Raw genomic sequence first — 19,324 nt, 5'->3', positions numbered from 1 at the left:
CGGGATTGAACTCATGAACCATGAGGTCACGAACTGAGCCGAAGTCGGACGCTCAACCAACTGAGCCACCCAGGCACCCCACTGCTACACACTTACTAGAATGGTTAAAAATCAAAAACCACTAACAACACTGAATGCTGGCTAGGGTGAGAAGCACCAGGGACTCATTGCTGATGGGAATGCAAAATGGTACAGCCACTTTGGAAGACAGTTTGATGGTTTCTACAAAACTAAACATCCTATTACCATACAATCTTTCAGTCATGTTTCTTGCTGTTTATGAGTTGAAAACTTATATCCATATAAAAATTTGCACACTGTTTAAACAGCTTTATTCATAATTGCCAAAACTTGGAAACAACCAAGATGTCCTTCAGCAGGTAAATGGACAAAATAAACTGTGGTATATCCAGACAATGAAATATTATTCAGCTACAAGAAATGAGCTATCAAGCCATGAAAGGACATGAGGAAACTTAAATGCATATTATGGAGGGGTGCCTGGCTAGCTCCGTCAGAAGAGCAAGCAACTCTTGATCTCAGGGTTGTGAGTTTGAATCCCATATTGGGTGTAGAGATTGCTTAAAAGTAAAATCTTTAAGGTTGCCTGGGTGGCTCAGCCCATTAAGCATCCAACCCTTGATTTCAGCTCAGGTCATGATCTCACAGTTCATGGGATTGAGCACCACAACGGGTTCTGCGCTGACAGCTCAGAGCCTGCTTAGGATTCTCTCCACCCATCAAAACAAATAAACATTAAAAAAATGAATAAATAAAATCTTTTAAAAATGTCTATTACTGAAAGAAGCCAACCTGAAAAGTTTACATACTGTATGATTCCAGCTACATGACATTCTGGAAAAGGCAAAACAATGGAGACAATAAAAAGATCAGTGGTTAAGGGGACAGAGGGATGAATAGGTGGAGCACAGAGGATTTTTACAGCACTGACGCCATTGTGTAGGGTACTATAATGGTAGATACATGTCCTTACACATTTGTTAAAACCCATAGAAATTACAACATTAATGCAAACTATGGACTTTGGGTGGTAACAATGTGTCAATGTGATTCATTGATTAAAAAAAATATACCATCTGGTAGAGGGCATTGATAATGGGGGATGTGCAGGGGCAAAGGGTATATGTTATCTCTGTCCTTTCCCTTTTCAGTTTTGCTGTGAACCTCAAGCTGCTCTTAAAAATCTATTTAAAAATATGCGAATTTACCATTGTAGTTAAAGATTTCAATATTTCTCTCTCAATAATTGATAGAGTAAGTATACATAAAAATCAGTAAAAATACGGAAGACATAAACACCTTTATCAACCAATTTGATATAATTGACATTTATGGTACACTTCCTCAGCAGCAGAATACATATTCTTTTTCAAAAGCACACAGAATATAAGCTGTATAATGAGCTGTAAAACAAACCTCAGAATGGTTAGATTGATTCAAGTCACACAAAGTATGTTCTCTGACTACAATGGAATTAAATCAGAAATCTATTAAGAGAAAGATATCTGAAAAGTCTTCAAATATTTGAAAACCAGATAGCATATCTCTCAATTACACATGGGTCAAAGAAGAAATCAAAATAAAAATTAGAGGGGCATCTGGGTGGCTCAGTCGGATAAGTGTCTGACTTACCCTTGGGTCATGATCTCGTGGTTCACGAGTTCAAGTCCTGCATTAGCCTCTGTGCTGACATCTCAGAGCCTGGAGCCTGCTTCCGATTCTGTGTCTCCCTCTCTCTCTGCCCCTCCCCTGCTCATGCTCTGTCTCTCTCTCTCAAAAATAAATAAAACATTAAAATTTTTAAAAAATTAGAAAGTAGTTGAATAGAAATTCAACAACATCAGAATTGTTGGGATGCTACTAAAGCAGTACTTAGGGGGAAATTCATAGCACTCATTTACTTTAAAAAGAATAAAGTTATCAAATTATTGACAACAGCCTTCATGTTAAGATATTAGACAAAGAATAACAAATTAAACTTAAAATAAGCAAAATAACTGAAAAAGTTTGTATTGAACAATTTTTAATGTTTATTTATCTATTTTGAGAGAGAGAGAGCACACACACTCAAGAAGGGGCAGGGCAGAGAGGGAGACTGAGAATCCCAAGCAGGCTCCACGCTGCCCATGGGGCTTGACATGGGGCTTGAAGTAAGGCTTGAAGTGGGGCTTGAGTTCAAGAACCATGAGATCATGACCTGAGCTGAAACCAAGAGTCAGGTGCTTAACCTAACTGAGCCATCCAGGTGCCCCTACATGTAAAAAAATTTTAGTCAAACATCTCTTTATATGAGCTACATGCTTCTTTGTGAATTGTCTGATCAGGACTTTTGTAGAGCTTTCTATTGATGTGTTCCATTTTTCTCTTTTCCTTAATGACTTCTAAATGTTCTACATACAGTAAAGATATTAATCTTTTGCAATGTGTGTTGCATATATTTTTCTTAGTTTTTCCATGTTTCCCATTCTTGTTTATAGTCTGTTTTGCCATACAGAAACTCTTAAATTTCCTGTATATCAATTGTTTTCCTTTAAGATTTTTTTTCATGATATACTTAAGAAGCTTTTATACATTGATTATAAAGACATCTAACCCCCCCCCACCTTTTTCTAGTTCTTCTAGGGTTTAACTAAAAATTTTTAAATTATATACATAATTTTTTAAAGTAATCCCTATGCCCAATGTAGGGCTCAAACTCAAGACCCCAAGATCAAGAGTTGCATGCTCCATCAACTGAACCAGCCAGGTGCCCCTATTTTGCATTAATTTTTGTATATGGTGAGAGGTACAGATCAAAGTTCTTTTCTTTCTCTATTGATATCCAGTTGTTCTATCATATTAAAAGAGACACTGTACAACTTCCATATCTCTATTGAAAATCAATTGCCCATATATGAGTGAGTCTATTTTTAGGCTCTATTCTGATCCATTGATATTTTTGTGTATCTTTGCACCAATACCATATTGTCTTAATTACTGTAGCTTTATAAATGTTTTAAAATAAGGTAATATTTGTCCTCCAACTTTGTTTTTCACCTTCAAATTCGGTTAGGCTATTTTTTTGTCCTTTGATTTCCATATGAATTATCTGAGATCAGCAAAGATGTCCACTACATTAACTCTACTCTTCACTAGAATTGCTTAATACGAGGGAGGAGGATGGTTAGTGGTTTGCTTAGTTTTAAAAGGTACTCGCTCTTGTTGTCATCAATTCCTGTAACATTCTGGTAACCTTCAGCTTTGGTGCTACAGCTTCAGTTCCTGGCTGTACTAAAATGTTGAATTTGGTTCCATTCTCAGCTGTCATTTCTTAGGTCAAGGACATTTTTCTGAGTTGTTGCACAGAGTGGACTGCAAGAGCTTTGCTTCCCTCAAAGACACACCAATTCTTCTAACATCATTACTAGTTTCTCTAGTGCTACAGGGTCTTTCTTAATTCCACTGGTGGACCTTAGATTCTTCATTTCCTTAAACAAAACCACATTTGCTTTTTTTTTTTTTAAGCAGGCTCCACACCCAACATTGGGCTCAAACTGACAACCTCAAGATCAAGTTGCAGACTCCACCGACTGAGCCCAGCCAGGCATCCCAACAAAGCTACTTTTAAATTAACCTTCTCAGGTTGCTCAGAAAAGAAAACGTCACACGACATTTTATTTTCTTTATGACGTTTTATTTTCTTTATCCACTTTGTGTCTCTTTTTAAGAATTTGTGGTAAAATATACATAACATTTACCATTTTAACCATTTGTAAATGTGCAGTGCTGGAGCATTAAGTACATTCGGGTGGTTGCAACCACACTACTGTCCATCTCCAGAACTTTAAACACAAACTCCCAATCTCTGTTGCTCCAAGTCACTGGCAACCACAAATCCAATTTCTCTAGGAATCTGACTATTCTAGGCACCTTATATAAGTGGAATCATAGTATTTGTCCTTTTGTGTCTGGCTTATTTCACTCAGCACAATGTCTTCGAGGCTCATCCGTTTTGTAGCAGGTGTCAGAATTTCATTTCTTTTTAAGGCCGAATAATATTCCAAGTATATCACATTTTATTTATCCATTTATCAATGGACATTTGGATTGTTTCAACTTTTTAGCTACTATAAATAATGTTGCTATGAACATCAGCATCCAATTATCTGTTCAAGTCTCTGTTTTTATTTCTTTGGGGTATGTAGCCAGAAGTGAAATTGCTGGATCATATGGTACTTCCATTTAATTTTTTGAGGAATCGCCATACTGTTTTCCACAGTGGTAGAGCCAGTTCACATTTCCACCAGCAATGCACAAGGGTTCCAGCTTCTCTGCCTCTTTGCCAACACTGTTATTTTCTTGCTGATATATATACATACATATGTATATATACGCACACATATATACATATACATATATACACTGTACTATACAAAGTAAACTCTACTCCCAACATGGGGCTTGCACTCATGACCCCAATATCAAGAGTTGCACACTCTACCAACTGAACTGGCCAGGCGCTCCTTTTTTGTTTTTATAATAGCTATCCTAATAGATATGAAGTTGTCTTATTGTGGTTTGGTTTGCATTGTTCTGGTGATTAGTAATATTGAGCATCTTTTCAGGTGCTTGTTGGCCATTTGTATATATCTCCTCTATAGAAATGTCTATTCCAGTCCTTTACTCATTTTTCAATTGGTCAGTTGTAGTTCCTTACATATTCTGAATATTGATTTCTTATTAGATGTATGATTTACAAATATTTTCTCCCATTCTGTGGGTTGCCTTTTCACTGTGAATGTCCTTTGATGTACCGGCTTTTCATTTTTAATGAAATCCAATTTACCTTTTGTTGCCTATGCTTTTTTGCATATCCCAGAAATCACTGTCAAATCAGATTTTAAAACTTTGCTTATTTTCTTCTGAGGGCTGTGTATTTTTAGCTTTTAATGCTTAGGTCTTATATAGATTTTGAGTTAATTCTTATAGTAAGAAATAGGATAAGGGTCCAATTTCATTCTCTTGTATCTTGTATCAAGTTTTCCCAACAACATTTATAGAGATGACTGCTGTTTTCTCATTGACTCATCTTGTTGGCACCCTTCTCAAAAATCACTTGATCATATATGTGACAGTTTTATTTCTGGGCTCTCTATTCTACTTCATTGGTCTGTATGTCTGTCTTCATGCCATTACCACACTATTTGATTACTGTGGCTTTGTAGTATGGGTTTCCTTTTATTTTTGAAATGCACCACACACTCCTTCTGGCTCATGTTCAGTTCTTTAACCCCATTCAAGTGTTGCCTGGAGACTGGTACTTTCTGTAGTTTCCAGATTTAGCCGGATCCAGGGATAATTGTGCAATCAGGTGCAGGAAACGGAGCAACAGGTGAGTCATTCAACATGGTATTTGGGTTTTTTGGAAAAGAAAAGGCACAGTCGCTAGAATAAAACTGTATGCCTTTATTCAATTTAAATGAGTCATTAAGATAAAATACAATTTGCCCATGTGCAGAAACATTATACATTCAATTCTGAAGAAGGTAGTTTTATACAACCAATAAAAGGAACAGTTTAAAAGTGAAAGGGCCAAAGACGATAGTGAGAGGGAGCTAAAAGGCAGAGTTTTATCTGTCAAAGTGCTAAGGCCTATGTGCACAAAATTTTAAAGTGAACAAGACCAACAGAAGGTCATTTCTTCCACTCGAATTTCTCTTGGTGCTGGTGAAAAGTCTTCAGGTGTGATGCAATCACAGAACTAAGATGGGTTTTTTAAAAAGTAGGTCATAGCACTTACGGCTAAAAGTTTTTAATTTCTAGAGTTTCACTTGCCATGTACTCAAGATCTTGTGTGGATTCTACAAATTTTGTGATTTCAAAAAGAACTTGCCCTTAAATCAGTAGTTTATTATCAAAGAACAAGTTGTCAGGTCCTTACCAGCCCAGAATCTATCTCCTTACACAACAAAGAGGAAACCAAATATGAGAGTCTGGAAAGTCTTAATTTAAAGTTTATGTTAAGTGATTACATATAGGTTCAGCTGGGATCACGAGTCTTCAAATCGCCATTGGCTGAAAGCCTAAAACGAGAATGGCTTGCTTAGGGTCAAAGTCCAACTTCACCATGTCCAAGCTCTAGGTATCTGAAAACATCGGACGTTGGCTTTTGTAAAGAACTGACCCAAGAAAGTAAAAAATTTTTTGTACCAACTTCCCATAGAAAGAAAATAGGCTGTGTGTAAAAGAGTTCTAAAGTATCTTCAAATATTTTTATATCATTTAATGCATTGCTTTCTAATTGGACTAATTCTGAATTTTAAATATTTAAAAAGAGGATCCATGATTAAAGTTAGTAAAATTCAATGTTGACTCAAGTTGGCCTGACAGTGTTTACGAGCAACATCTGTGTCATCTAACAGACAGGTGTACAGCCCTAAATCCTGATCAGTGGCAAAAGATGCCACTAGATGATTCAATAGAAAACTATTACTTTGCCTATAAAATGTCTCAAATCAAATTCCATGTTCCGATCATGGCAATTTAACATGATGTGAAGGCAAAACCTTAAAAAAATCATTTTGTAAAAAAGTGAGTAATAACTCCAAGTTTACTTAAACCTATTTTACATCCAATCTTGGGTTTATCGCTTTTCTCCCCTACACATTCTCTGGGTTTTGCAGTCGTGATGGAAATCAGTTGGTTTTTTATTTCCCTTTAGCCTCTTTTGAGTTTGGAGAACCAGGGACATTGAGTTGGAAGTTATTCTTCAGGAGAGTCCACTAGGTGGCCACAGCCCATCTGCACAGCTAATGGTCTCTGGCTCTCCATTCCAGGCCCAGTCTCTCCTTCCAGTTATAAGGAAGTCTTTCTAAGGGTGCCCTTGACAGGTTAAGACTGAAAGCTCCATGGAGATATAGAGACTCCTTAGTTTTTACAGTCTCTATAAAAGAAACCAAATCTTTTGTTTAAGGTCACCAAATATTAGGAAAATATAGGATACCTGCCCTCCTGCTTCCTGAACAAAGTTGAGACATTTCACAGTGGTATACACCAAATACCTCTTTTACTGAAAGATGAATATGGATATTTTGGCATACAGAATTTGAGTTGCAAATCCAACAATTCAGGTTAAAGAGAAATAAATGGTAAGGAAATTTCAAGAATAAGCACTAACAAAATAAAACGATTTATCCTTTAAAAACTTTTTTTTTTTTTTTTTACCAGAGTGTCTCAAACTAAGAATTGGGAATTGGGGCCACTAAAAATTTTAGGGCCAGTGTTCTGCTGAAGTGTTTTATAATTCTAGTTCTGTGACTTAGAGATTGGGGGGGAGGGGATGCAATTCTACAATATTAGAATAAAAAACTTTAGAACAGTAATTTTATCCACTATGGAGAAAAAGCAGGGATGCAACATCTTTTTAACAATATAAAAGAAAGGGATACGTTTCCTTCTCACCAGACTACACGATGAAAATCAAGGTTTAGTTTGAACTCCCTTTAGCTTCATGTTTTAACATCAGTGACAGAAAGGCCGCATTATTTACCTAATTGTTATCAGAAAGGGTTAGTTGAGAATAACATCTCTCCTGACACACCAACCAGAATTAATTGAAAGGGATTCTCTCTTCAACCGAGAGATTACTGTTTTCTTGAAGTTTCTACTGAGAATTCTAGATCTTCCAATGATCATTTTCAGAAAAGGTAAATTTCATTAACATGGCTCTTCACTCCCACACTATTATTCCACCTGGGGGCAATGCCTTTCTTTTCTTCCTTCATGTTTTGCCACTGCATTTCACTCAGTGCCTCAAACACTTCACTTCCGTAATTCATTTGCACTTAAATTTCCATTATGTCTTGGGAAATATGTAGCACATATTTACTCCTTGAGCCCTCAACTAGACACACACTGTATGGCTACTACTACTTTAGGGAAGACATTTTACAATTTACATGGCTGCTTTTGTTTACCCTTACATAACCTGAACTTTAGTACAGTACTTAGCACATAGTAGGTGCTCCAAGAAATATGTGAATGAATAACATGATTTGTACACAAAAACAGCTAGAAACATTATGCGTAATCTTATTTCTTAAGACCACTTACGGTCAAGTAGTGTCAAAAGCAATGAACACAGGTTTCTAAGGCTGTGATGTAAATAAAGGACAGTTGGGGATTCAAGTTGAAGTTGTGTTCTGGTATATTGCTCTTTCTCATTCAACTGCAGATCAACTATACATTCAGGCTCCTATGTCATTACCTGAATATGAATTTTACTTTCAGTGAGGTAGAAGGCCCATTTAAATAATTACAACTATTTACTGGAAATGGGGGGGGGGGGTAAAAGGCCATAATGGGCTGGTCCGCACACATTTAATGTTTCACCTTCACTCCTATTTATTATATGGGAATTATGAGGATGCAGATATTCCCTGAGACTTCAGAAATTTCCTTTAGAAAAAGCACATTTTCAGCAAAGATTTAGAGTGCTGTTCTCTTGGATGGGTAAACGATCTTCAATGTCATTGGGCAACTCTGATGTTTGAAAAATAATAAGGCTGTCTTTTAAAAATCATTCTACATATCCTTAATGTCCAAAATGTGCTATTTTTATCGCTGAAAATAATCAAAGCCTCGCCATTATGGGGAGAACTAGGGAACGACAATAAAAAAGTCAGTTTCATGGGTCACTAAGATACATTCTTGAAGTTCTGACCTTATTTATTTCATCAATAAATCTATAGATTATTCATTAAAAAATTTTTTAATGTTTTATTTCTGAGAGAGAGAGAGAGACAGCAAGAACAGGGGAGGGTCAGAGAGAGAGATACAGAATCTGAAACAGTCTCCAGGCTCTGAGCTAGCTGTCAGCACATAGCCCGACATGGGGCTCGAACCCACGAACTCTGATATCATGACCTGAGCCGAAGTCAGACGCTTAACCGACTGAGACACCCAGGCGCCCCTAGATTATTCATTTTTAAAGAATGGGCTAGATACCTTTATTTCCAAAGATTATCTAGGTATCATTTTGCTCCTTCAGTCATATCCTAAAACCAAGTATTTGCAATCACAAAATTCTCTGGGACAGCAGGATTACAGACCGGCTGTAGGTATGGGGCTATGGCAGTTAAGATCTCCTACTATCTGGCTCATTCCTCATTTGCATAATTGTCCTTTCTGGCACTAAGCAGTTCAAAATCCATGTTCTCCTAGCTCTTCTAGCTCTCAAGATCAATCAGCAAGGACATAAAACTGGTTAGGAAACTCCCTCTCCAGATAAATCACGAAGGGTACAGAGCTGGTTAGGGAATTCAAAAAGCTGTCAATTAGCTTCCCATGATTATTTCCTCACGTAGCCCTACCGTCCTACCGCTTGTAAGGTGATGGCAGCAAATGTTTGCTAATGAATTATTAACCACTGTTGAGAAAGAAAAACCTATTTCCCCCCTGAGATATTTTCTTACCATTGTTACAGAAGCAAACAATGAGCCCATTAAAAACAACAAAAAAGAGATTGCACCATGTTTTTGTGTTTGTCTGTTTTTAACGTTCCCGGGAACACCAGGTGGTTAAGAGACAGAACAGTTCAAGGGTGAAAACAGAGACAGACAGATAAGGTAAATTTAACATTTTTACTAGAGTTCTGAAAGGAATATGCTATCCTGATATGTTTATCACCAAATTCCTTATTTTACTCCTCTATACAATAATCTGTGGTAATTTTCCAATGATAATATAAGGCAACAGCTGAGGGCCCTTACCCACACCGCTCTCAGATGGATGTCACACCTCAAGATTCACCAAAAACTCCAAGGTTTTTATTTCCACTTTAATTATCTTTTACTTAATAATAAAATGAAAAATAAGAATATATGAATACATACAATCTATATACATATATTTATTGCAAATACTTAAAATTCTTATGTAAAATGATTTTTCTATATTTGTGAAAAAATATGACTTTTTAAATGGTGTTGACACCAACTTCTCTGTACATACCCTCAATTCCAATGTTAACAATTCCTTTAAAAAGGCAAAAGACACAAAAGTTTAGCATTTACCAAACCAGTCTGTACAAACCTTATAAGCCAGAAGGAAAAAAAATAGCTTGTGGTAAATAAGTTGATTTTCTTTTAAAATAAAAAATAAACTTCAAAACTATTCCCCTTATTGCATTTCTCGGAAATAATCTGAGTGTCTTTAGAGTAACTTCCTTTGTAATAATTTGTGCCTTAACAGTGAGGTCCTACATTAAACATACCACATATGAGAAATTCAAAGTCTTCCACTGTCACTTTTTACATAGATATTAAAATATATATTACTTAAAATATATTACTGGAAAGCTATTTTTAAAATTGATCTTTAATAGTTGTATCAAATGTAAAGCATTAAAAAAAATAAAGTAACCAAGAATCTATGAAGCTCTTACTTCAACTTTAGGAAATGTTTTACCTATTGTTCCCTTTCAATAGGTATGTAGGTATTGAAACATGGTAGGAAAGATCCCTGCCTATCATCATGTTTCTCAGAGTCTCTTTGGACTATTCTACAAATTCAGCTGAAAGCTACCACTGGCCAAGTTTTTTACTTAGCATGCTGTTTAACGCAACAGGGACTTTTCCCTCCTTGCTGTGAAAGTGAAACCTCTAGGTCACAGAGAAAACCCTGGCACTGCTCACGGACAGTGAGTTCTAGAAATAAATAGTGGTGTAGTGACCAGAGAAGACCCCCTTATTATAACAAATCATTTCACCTAAGAGTTCTTTAAGGGCTCTAAGGTAGAGAAAGGCAATTAATAAGTAATTAGGATGGTAACTGTCAAGTCATTAATACATATGAATTTACACCTTCACCCAGAAGGCAATGAGGTCTTCCTTTGGCTATTTATTTAAATCTGAGAATTCCTGAAACACACACATCCGGTGCCTTCCCAGTCCATGCAAGTATGCTTCCCCTACCCCAAGAAAAATGTCCCATTTGCCAGATCTTAGAAATATTACATGGGATACTACATATAGTTTCAGTATCTTGAGCATAGGGGTTAAGGAATTGTAGGGCAAACAACTCCAGGTTATTTGGCTTTATCTTCTGTTTAATAGGATGGAGAATTTTCATGGGAATTTTTTTTTAAGATTCAGGGAGCCTTGTCTATGAGATAACTTAGAACATTCATTAAGTAAGACTGAGATGATTGTTAATGCTCTCTCCCCAAGGTGACCTATAAAGGAAGGTATCTGAAGGCTCGAGAAGCATACCCTTGAGGCATAAGCATCAGGCACAATACCCGACTAGTCACTGGAAATAGTGCAACTGCATACCATAACAATAAGCTTAGCATTTCTCCGCAACCTCTCAGATTGAATGGAAATTACGGTAAAGCAACTCTGAAAACCTAAGATAAAAACTGCTTTAAAGGTACTAGAGTCCCATGCTCCTAACAATACAAAGACTTTTCTTCTTCCTACTGCTTCATTTTCAAAAGAGCCAGATAGGAATATGTCTGGATTGTTGCTGTTGTTTTTCTGTTCAGCTCTTAAAATGACTTTCTACCTGAAACCACTGTTTTGAAACAAACTGACAAATCGGTTGTATTTAATCTACTACCAACCTGAGGCAATCTATTCTCTCATTTTGTCAAGATTGAGGCAGTGTACCTAGTTGGCAAATTCTGTTTTAGAGACATCTGTAAATGCAAATGCATTATTAACTAAGTATTACTAGTTAAGAGAATCTGGGGGATAATAATGCTTGGGGCCGATCTGCAAGAGCCTGGACAAGATGAAGAGGCACGATATGGTCTGCTCTCCAAATGGACTTGAAAATCCCTGATACCTTTCCTCCTTTCCTGGTTAGTCTGTCCAACCTCAGATTAGGGGAACCATGGAGGAGAGACTTTCTATGACAGCAAAGGTGCAAAGAAGAAAACTCACTTTGATCAATCCAAATTGGTAATTAACATTTAGCACGGGGTCCGTGCTGAAACACTCAGGCACTTCCAGCACACAGACCAGCCCTCAGTCCTGGTGTGAAGAAGCTAAGCATGGAGAGTCAGCAGCCAGCATTGCTTTTAACCCCTCCCTTGGGCTGTCCAGGGTACTGAAAGTTTGGGGAACAGAACCATGGTTTCTGTTTCCTACTGGATCTTGGCTGGAGAACTTAATCCTTACCCCTGGATCCTTGCAGCCTTCATATTTTTAAGCTATGAAGAAAAAGGGAAGTTAGGAGGATATCCTATTGTCTCAGATGAAACTAGAACACAGAAATTAATCCTATATTTGCTTTGGGCCACAAAAAGTAAAAATTGAAAAATAGTGTAGTAGTAGGTTTCTTATGGGGTTCAAAAGTGTTACAAGCATGTACGTTGTGGGGCAGGGAGGGGAATGGGTAACAGAATGGGGAAGAGCAAAGAGTATTACTGTCTACTTTCTCCTAATCTGGAATGTGACTTAATAAGTTTACACTGTTCTGCATATGGTAAGTATCACATCCTGAATACTAAGTACAGCCACAAGTGTAGTAGGTTGCAGCAATATTTTACTTTACATACTTGAAATTAGGAAACTTAAAATCAATATGCAAATGATGCACATTGGCAATACCTAATTCTTCAAAACCAAATTTTGGTAAACTGTAGATTTATTTTAATGTTCTTTAACCATGTCCTAAATATATGTACTCAAAAACTCTTCAGTCACTGGAGACAAGATTTAAAAAAAATAATAGAAAAGGAAAAAAAATAAACAAAACAAATAACAAAACTTTGAAGCTTATTTCTCCTTTCTAGATATTCCTTAGCCATTTACTGAAGCCCCTTTATGTTAGAAATTTCTAGTGCATAGATAGCAGTAATCCGAAACAGAGGACATGTTTCCTAAAACAGGAAGTGTCTAACTTTCACCGTATGTGTACATACTGTGTTCAGAGTAATATAAAATAAGTTTCCTCCATACTCCTCAAGTGCCTGGGAGGTCCAAACAGGCTTAACAGAATGGGCAGACGTGACAGCCAAGAGCTTTTCTTCCTGCAGCAACAGCAGACTACAGAACATCAGGGAACGGGATGGGCAAGAAGAAGAAAAGAAAGGCTACCTTGCTTCTAGTGTTAAAACCATTTTCCAAAGTTCTATATGTTCAGTCTAACAACTTCTGCACTTTTACTCCCTTACCCAACAAAACACATAGTTCAAATCACCCCATCATTGACATTTTTGTTACTTTTGTCCCAGTATTTCCCACCCGTTTGTAAGCTCCCACAACTGACAAAGTACTTGGATGTTATTGCCATAATTGCTGCCCTGCACCAGTGACAGTAACAATAGCAGGGGCCCAGAGAAGCATCTCTCTGTGGGCCACATTCAGGGTCTCAGGGCAGGGTATTAGGACTTGAGGGCAGGGGTCCACAAACCGCAAGCAGAGAGCCTGGCAACAGCACGGGTTTGTGGAAGCCAAGAACCAGGTCAAAGCTTTTGGAGTCTGAAATACTACCTGTGAAATTAATTCCTTATCAAAAATTTGTACTTAAGAAGGTTCTGCCTAAGGTAAAGGGACTGAGCAAACCCTGACTCCAGATCCTGCAAAGGTTTGAATTATCTATGTAAAGCCTGCAGTCAGACTGTCATGACATAATCAGCTTGAACGGTCATTTCTCCAGACCATTCCTTCAACTCCTTTCTTTTCCTGGACACTTAGGAAAGGACAGAAGAGAGAAAGCTTCCTGTAACCATGCATGGCATTAAAGTTTTCTCAGAGTCATGTGAAGCGGAACATAAATCTGGATTTAAAGTAACACATTATTACCTAAACACTTGGAAAAACAATGTTAAAACAAAATGTGACATATTTACATGATTTTGTAAGTGCAAACTTGTCACAAATTCACAAAGTCTTGCTTGACCTAGACTTACTATACAAGGTGCTCTTCCTCTAAAATGTAAAATCTGCACTCTGTATTCCTGATTTAAGTAACATTTGTCTCTTAAGACAACTGAAACCTACTTAATTTATTTCTGTGATTCCAAAAGGACGCAAAAAACACATCTCGTCAACCCTTCCTTTCCTGCCTCCTTTACAGCGTGTTCTTTCTAGTCTCATTACCGAACGACAAGGCAGGAGACACAAAGTTTAGAGGGGCCAATGCAATCATCGTGGCAGAACGCTCCACATCCCTTGCACATGATCATGGCTTTTAATCGGCAGTAACATTTCGAAGGTGTGTCCTCTATGCTGTTCTCTTCAGGAAAGGCCTGAACAGGAATGGTCTGGCCATGGCTGCTGGGATTCATAGCTTGGCTAGCAGGGATAGCAGTGACAGTCACTGAAAAGGACATGACATCACCTACGTTGCTAGACACTTGGCTACAGTCAGGCATCCCCGGTACAGCAGAGTTAGGGTCCATGTCAGACGAGGTGGAGACATTGATCATGCCTCTGTAGCTTGGCCCAATCTGTGTGGGGCTTCCATACAGCTTTGGGGTTTGCAGTGGTGGGAGGAGGAGAGGCTGATGGGTGGGACTGTCTGCAGTTAGGGGGAGAGCAGCAGAACTGAAAAGCTCAGGGCTGCTGCACATCGTCTTCCCTCTCACTGCATGAGCCATTTGTTTCTGTGCTGCCTGAATAAAATCTCTGGCTAGGGTTTTTTCATCAAACGTTTGGCCTCTAGGGAACAGGTAATTCTCCTTGCTTAATGTGGTTTGTTCATGCACTGGTGTCTCTGCCTTCACGTTCTTTTTTGCTAAACAATCATTGGTAGAAGGGGTCTCTCTAGTGTGGGGTCCTGAACTTGCTTCACACTTGCCAGAACCTTGGGGAGCCTGGGGCTCCTCCTTCACCACGATGGGTTCTTGCTCATCACCAGTACTTTCCTCATCAGTATCTTCTTCTTTGCCGCTGCTACTATCTCCTGCTGCATTTTTACCGTCTGTATATCCCACTTTCAAGGCCTCAGTGGGGCTACTTAGACAAAAACGGTCTTCAGGGTTTACAGAATGGGTCCTCCTAAAGCTCTCTGAACCCCGGCCATAGGTGGAAATGTTAAGTAAGTAGTGACCTGCCATCGCAGGCTTTGATGTCCTTCTGCCAGCAAAACCCAACATGAACCTCTGGCTTGTGGAGAGATCTTCTATCTGGAAACCTGAGTGAGTGAAGCTGAACTGCGAGGGCTGCACGAACGGAAGAACATTCTGCCTCCGAACCCTCTGGATGAGAGTCTGAAGAATCTGATCCTGGGTGGCTTTACTTAGTCCTTCCTGGTACTGGTGTGTGTCAATGCTAGAGTCCCTCAGATCCTTCCCTGACAAGAGCTGAAGGGATCTTGGAATCTGGGGGAGCTGCTTACTTTGCAAGGATTTACCCAGCGGCTGCAGAGCCGGGCGAGACTGTCTCTCACTAGCTTCCTCTCTGCTGTTCTCTGCCGCGTTGGTGCCTGTGAGGGCTCCTCCCCCTGGCTCCTCTCTTGTGGTCAGTGGAACAGTTTTCATTTCAACTTTGGTGAGAGGTTTAGGCAGAATTTGCTCCATGGGAACATCTTTGCCCTGAAGCAGCTGAGTGACCAAAGGATTATTCGCAGGGATACTAGAGCTTGGCCTTGAAATGGGTCCATTCATATTTGAAGAAATTCCTGGGGTTTTAAGGCTAGAAGCTACTGGCAAAGTGCTCGAGGATGGAGCTGATCCAGCAGGTGCTACAGTCACACTGACCTGGGGCACAGGAAGCTTTTCTAAAGCGGCTGTTGTTAATAAAGATGTTAAAGGAGAGGGAGTCATCTCCACTGATGTACTAGCAGTTGGCTCCGCTGAGGCTGAAGGGTCTGGTGTATTCTTACTAGAACCTGCTCTGGGCTCAACTGTACCATCAGCTGCAAAACGAACAGGTGAGGCACCAGAGAGGAGAGCAGAATCCATCGGAGTAGAAGCCGCTTTCTCCTGTCTGCAATTACTGGGCCCTTGTGGGTGGGTAAGAGAGGCCACTGTGGCTGCTGCCCTGATGGGATGCAGCTTTTCACTGCTCAGTCTCCCTACGGCTGGTGGGAGTGCGCCGGTGCGGGCTGGTGATGGGACACTTGTGCGTGCCCCACTGCCGGCAGGGGGTGGAGGCACTGAGGGGGCTTGCTGTAGTTGTGCTCCAGAGACACCAGGAGGCTGAGCCTGGTCTGGGGTCTTGGGCTCGGGCTGGAGCGGAGTCCCTGGACCACAGGGTAGAAGCTCTCTCGTACCTCCCCTGCTTCCAGTTCCTGCCAATTCCAGTGCGGGGCCCTTTCCGGGTTCACAGGCTCTGTCTGGACTCCCTCCTCTAGCAGGTTTCCTTTCACCACTCTCTCCTGGACCTTGTCCACCCCCCGGGCCGGGTCCTGGAATGGTCCCTCCAACTGAGGCGGCTGCGGCGGCGGCGGCAGCGGCGGCGGCAGCTGGCCTCTGTGCTTTGACCAGCTGGGCTTTTGCTTTGATGTCGGCAAGAGTTCTGGCTCCTGTCCTGTTAGGACTAGCGATGGAGACTGGAAAACGAGCCCTGGGAGAGACCTGCGATGTAGGAAAAGGCATGGGGGAGATTCTGGAGACAGGGATCTGAAAGAAGGAGGGAGAAAAAAAACAAAAACACCAGAGCTTAGTTTTCACTTACAGGAGTAACAGAACTTTATCAACACTTGAATTTTCCCAATAGGGTAAACACTGCACACCAGTGACGACGATGGGAGGTCCGTGGCCGAGAGACCTGACTGTGGAGACAGCAACACGAATTTGTCTCCAGGGTCCTTCCACCTCCTCTACTGGTGCCAAAGTCTCTCCTCCCCCGACATCCTGTCCACCCCAAATTCCCTTTCNATCATGACCTAAGCGAAAGTCGGACGCTTAACTGACTAAGCCACCCAGGCGCCCCCCCCTTTCCTCTTTTCTTGACACAGCTCCCTCCTAATGGCATGACTCCTCACTACTGCTTTTTATTTAAGGCACAGACCTTTCTTAGTATTTGTGCTTTCAAATGTGTGAGAAAGAAGCATACCACTGTATTTGTCCTCCTGGCTTTCCTTCCAAGGTCCAAGGAAAAAGCCTTGCTCTCTTCTGTTCTACACATATACAGCCATGCACACTTAAGCATACAGGCTGAATTATCTCAATGACAGAGGCTTCTAGATAGCACTAGTGCACAGACGCACCCCACTCTGCCCATTCCCATGAGGGAGGGTACACATAATATATATGTTTATTACAGTCATTCTCCTCCCTGGCTGGCTTAATACTTACTTGGGGAGCTTTTTAAAACTATTAAGTGCTCTGAGTCTTATCCCAAAATTTACAAATTAGAACCCTAGGGAAAAAATGCTTTTATCAGGTTTGAAACCACGGATTTTCATATCATAATATAATTATATCTGAAAGGAATCTGACTCCTATTTGAAACTATACTTTAGAAGCTCTCAGAGTTAATTAGAATGCATCAAAGTCTGGACCCTCCTAGTAGTTGCTAGAGTTTAAAGGAGCAAATAACTGGGGCGCCTGGGTGGCTTAGTCGGTTAAGCATCCGACTTTCGCTTGGGTCATGATCTCACAGTTCGTGGGTTCGAGCCCCGCATCGGGCTCTGTGCTGACTGCCAGTTCAGAGCCTGGAGCCTGTTTCAGTCTGTGACTCCCTCTCTCTCTGACCCTCCCCTGCTCACGCTGTCTCTCTCTCTCTCTCCTAAAAATAAATAAAACATTAAAAAAATAATAAAAAAATAAAAAAAATTAAAAGAAATAAAGGAGCAAATAACTATTACAGATGTTCTAGGCATTTAATTAAAAAAAAAATCAAGCCACTGTAACAATAGTAAAAGTGATTTTCATAAAAGTCATAATCTCTGGCAAAGCATACATGGTAGAAAAGTATCAAAATTTTTTTCAAAAGGGGAAGATTTGTAAGTGTACAAATCTTGAAATTAAAAAGTCATGAAGACTGGCATACAATTAATAATAAGCAAAATGGGAGAGAAATCACGCAGTAACTGAAATGGGTCAAGTATTAGCAACTGAATGTTTCTAAGGGATACTTCCTGAAAGAACTTTGGTTCAAACTAAATTAAAAAAAGGGAGAAAAAGTACTTCTATGTGGATTATTTTTCTATTTGTATCCTAATGTGAATGAATAATACTCAGTGCCTGGATTCATAGTAAACACAATAGTATTAACAAATACTATTAATAAAAGTGTATCGATACTATTTATTAAATTAACAAATGGACTGCAAACCCATATTAAGCACAAGCCCAAGTATTACTAAACTTCTAGATCAGTAGTAAAAATGTGTTTGGGCTTTAAAGAGCTCACTACTGGTTAAATGCAATCTTTATATACCATACTATCTCAGCAACACTGCTTTAGGAACGTGAAGATTTGATAAGCAACAATATAATGTTAACACAGAAGTTAATGACACATCCTAAGCAGCAAAGCTTAGCAAGGCTATTCCACCTTACTAATGTCCCTCAAGAAACCAGCAGTGACTCAAGGCAGCCATACATGTTTCCTTTAACACAATGGAACTGAAGGGGCGCCTGGGCGGCTCAGTTGGTTGAGCATCCAACTTTGGCTCAGGTCATGATCTCAAGGTTCCTTGAGTTCAAGCCCTACATTGGCCTCCATGCTGACAGTGTGGAGCCATTTGGGACTCTATCTCCCCTCTGTCTGCCTTTCCCCCACTCACACTCTATCTTTCTCAAAATAAATAAATAAACTTTAAAAAAATAATGGAACTAAAGGTAGTTTTGGAGCCACAGAACATCAAATCAGTTATGGCAATAAGGGCCAACGCACACTTAAATATCATCGCTCTTGCTACAAAGGTCTTTTTAAGCTTATTTATTTATTTATTTATTTTTATTTATTTATTTTTTTTTAATGTTTTATTTATTTCTAGGAGAGAGAGAGAGACAGCGTGAGCAGGGGAGGGTCAGAGAGAGAGGGAGTCACAGACTGAAACAGGCTCCAGGCTCTGAGCTGGCAGTCAGCACAGAGCCCGACGCGGGGCTCGAACCCACAAACCGTGAGATCATGACCTAAGCGAAAGTCGGATGCTTAACCGACTAAGCCACCCAGGTGCCCCTAAGCTTATTTATTTATTTAGAGGGAGAGAAAGGGAGAGAGTGCAAGGGAGGAGCAGAGAGAGAGCAAGAGAGAAAAGAGAATCCCAAGCAGGCTTCACACTATCAGCACAGAGTCAGACATGAGGCTCGAACCAAGTGTCAGATGCTTAACTAACTAGCCACCCAGGTGCCCCAAAGATAAATCTTTTAATCACATCCATGATTTCCTCTCTTAGAATGTTTCTTATTTTGTCACAT

General features: G+C 39.7%; 1 protein-coding gene across 2 annotated transcripts in view; it reads right to left on the bottom strand.

Moving 5' to 3' along the window:
- Window positions 1-5,446: 5,446 nt before the first annotated feature.
- ASXL2 (ASXL transcriptional regulator 2) overlaps window positions 5,447-19,324 on the bottom strand; it is a 55,892-nt gene continuing 42,014 nt past the window's right edge. For both annotated transcript variants that reach the window (XM_077774229.1, XM_077774230.1), the window contains one exon: window positions 5,447-16,573. In XM_077774229.1, the coding sequence (XP_077630355.1) occupies window positions 14,105-16,573 (2,469 nt within the window). In that variant the 3' untranslated portion in view covers window positions 5,447-14,104. The remainder of the gene's footprint in view (window positions 16,574-19,324) is intronic.

The sequence above is a fragment of the Crocuta crocuta genome, unplaced genomic scaffold (genome assembly GCF_008692635.1).
Source record: "Crocuta crocuta isolate KB4526 unplaced genomic scaffold, BGI_CrCroc_1.0 scaffold246, whole genome shotgun sequence".
In the NCBI taxonomy this organism is placed as follows: Eukaryota; Metazoa; Chordata; class Mammalia; order Carnivora; family Hyaenidae; genus Crocuta; species Crocuta crocuta.
This window is presented reverse-complemented; position numbering and strand designations above follow the sequence as displayed.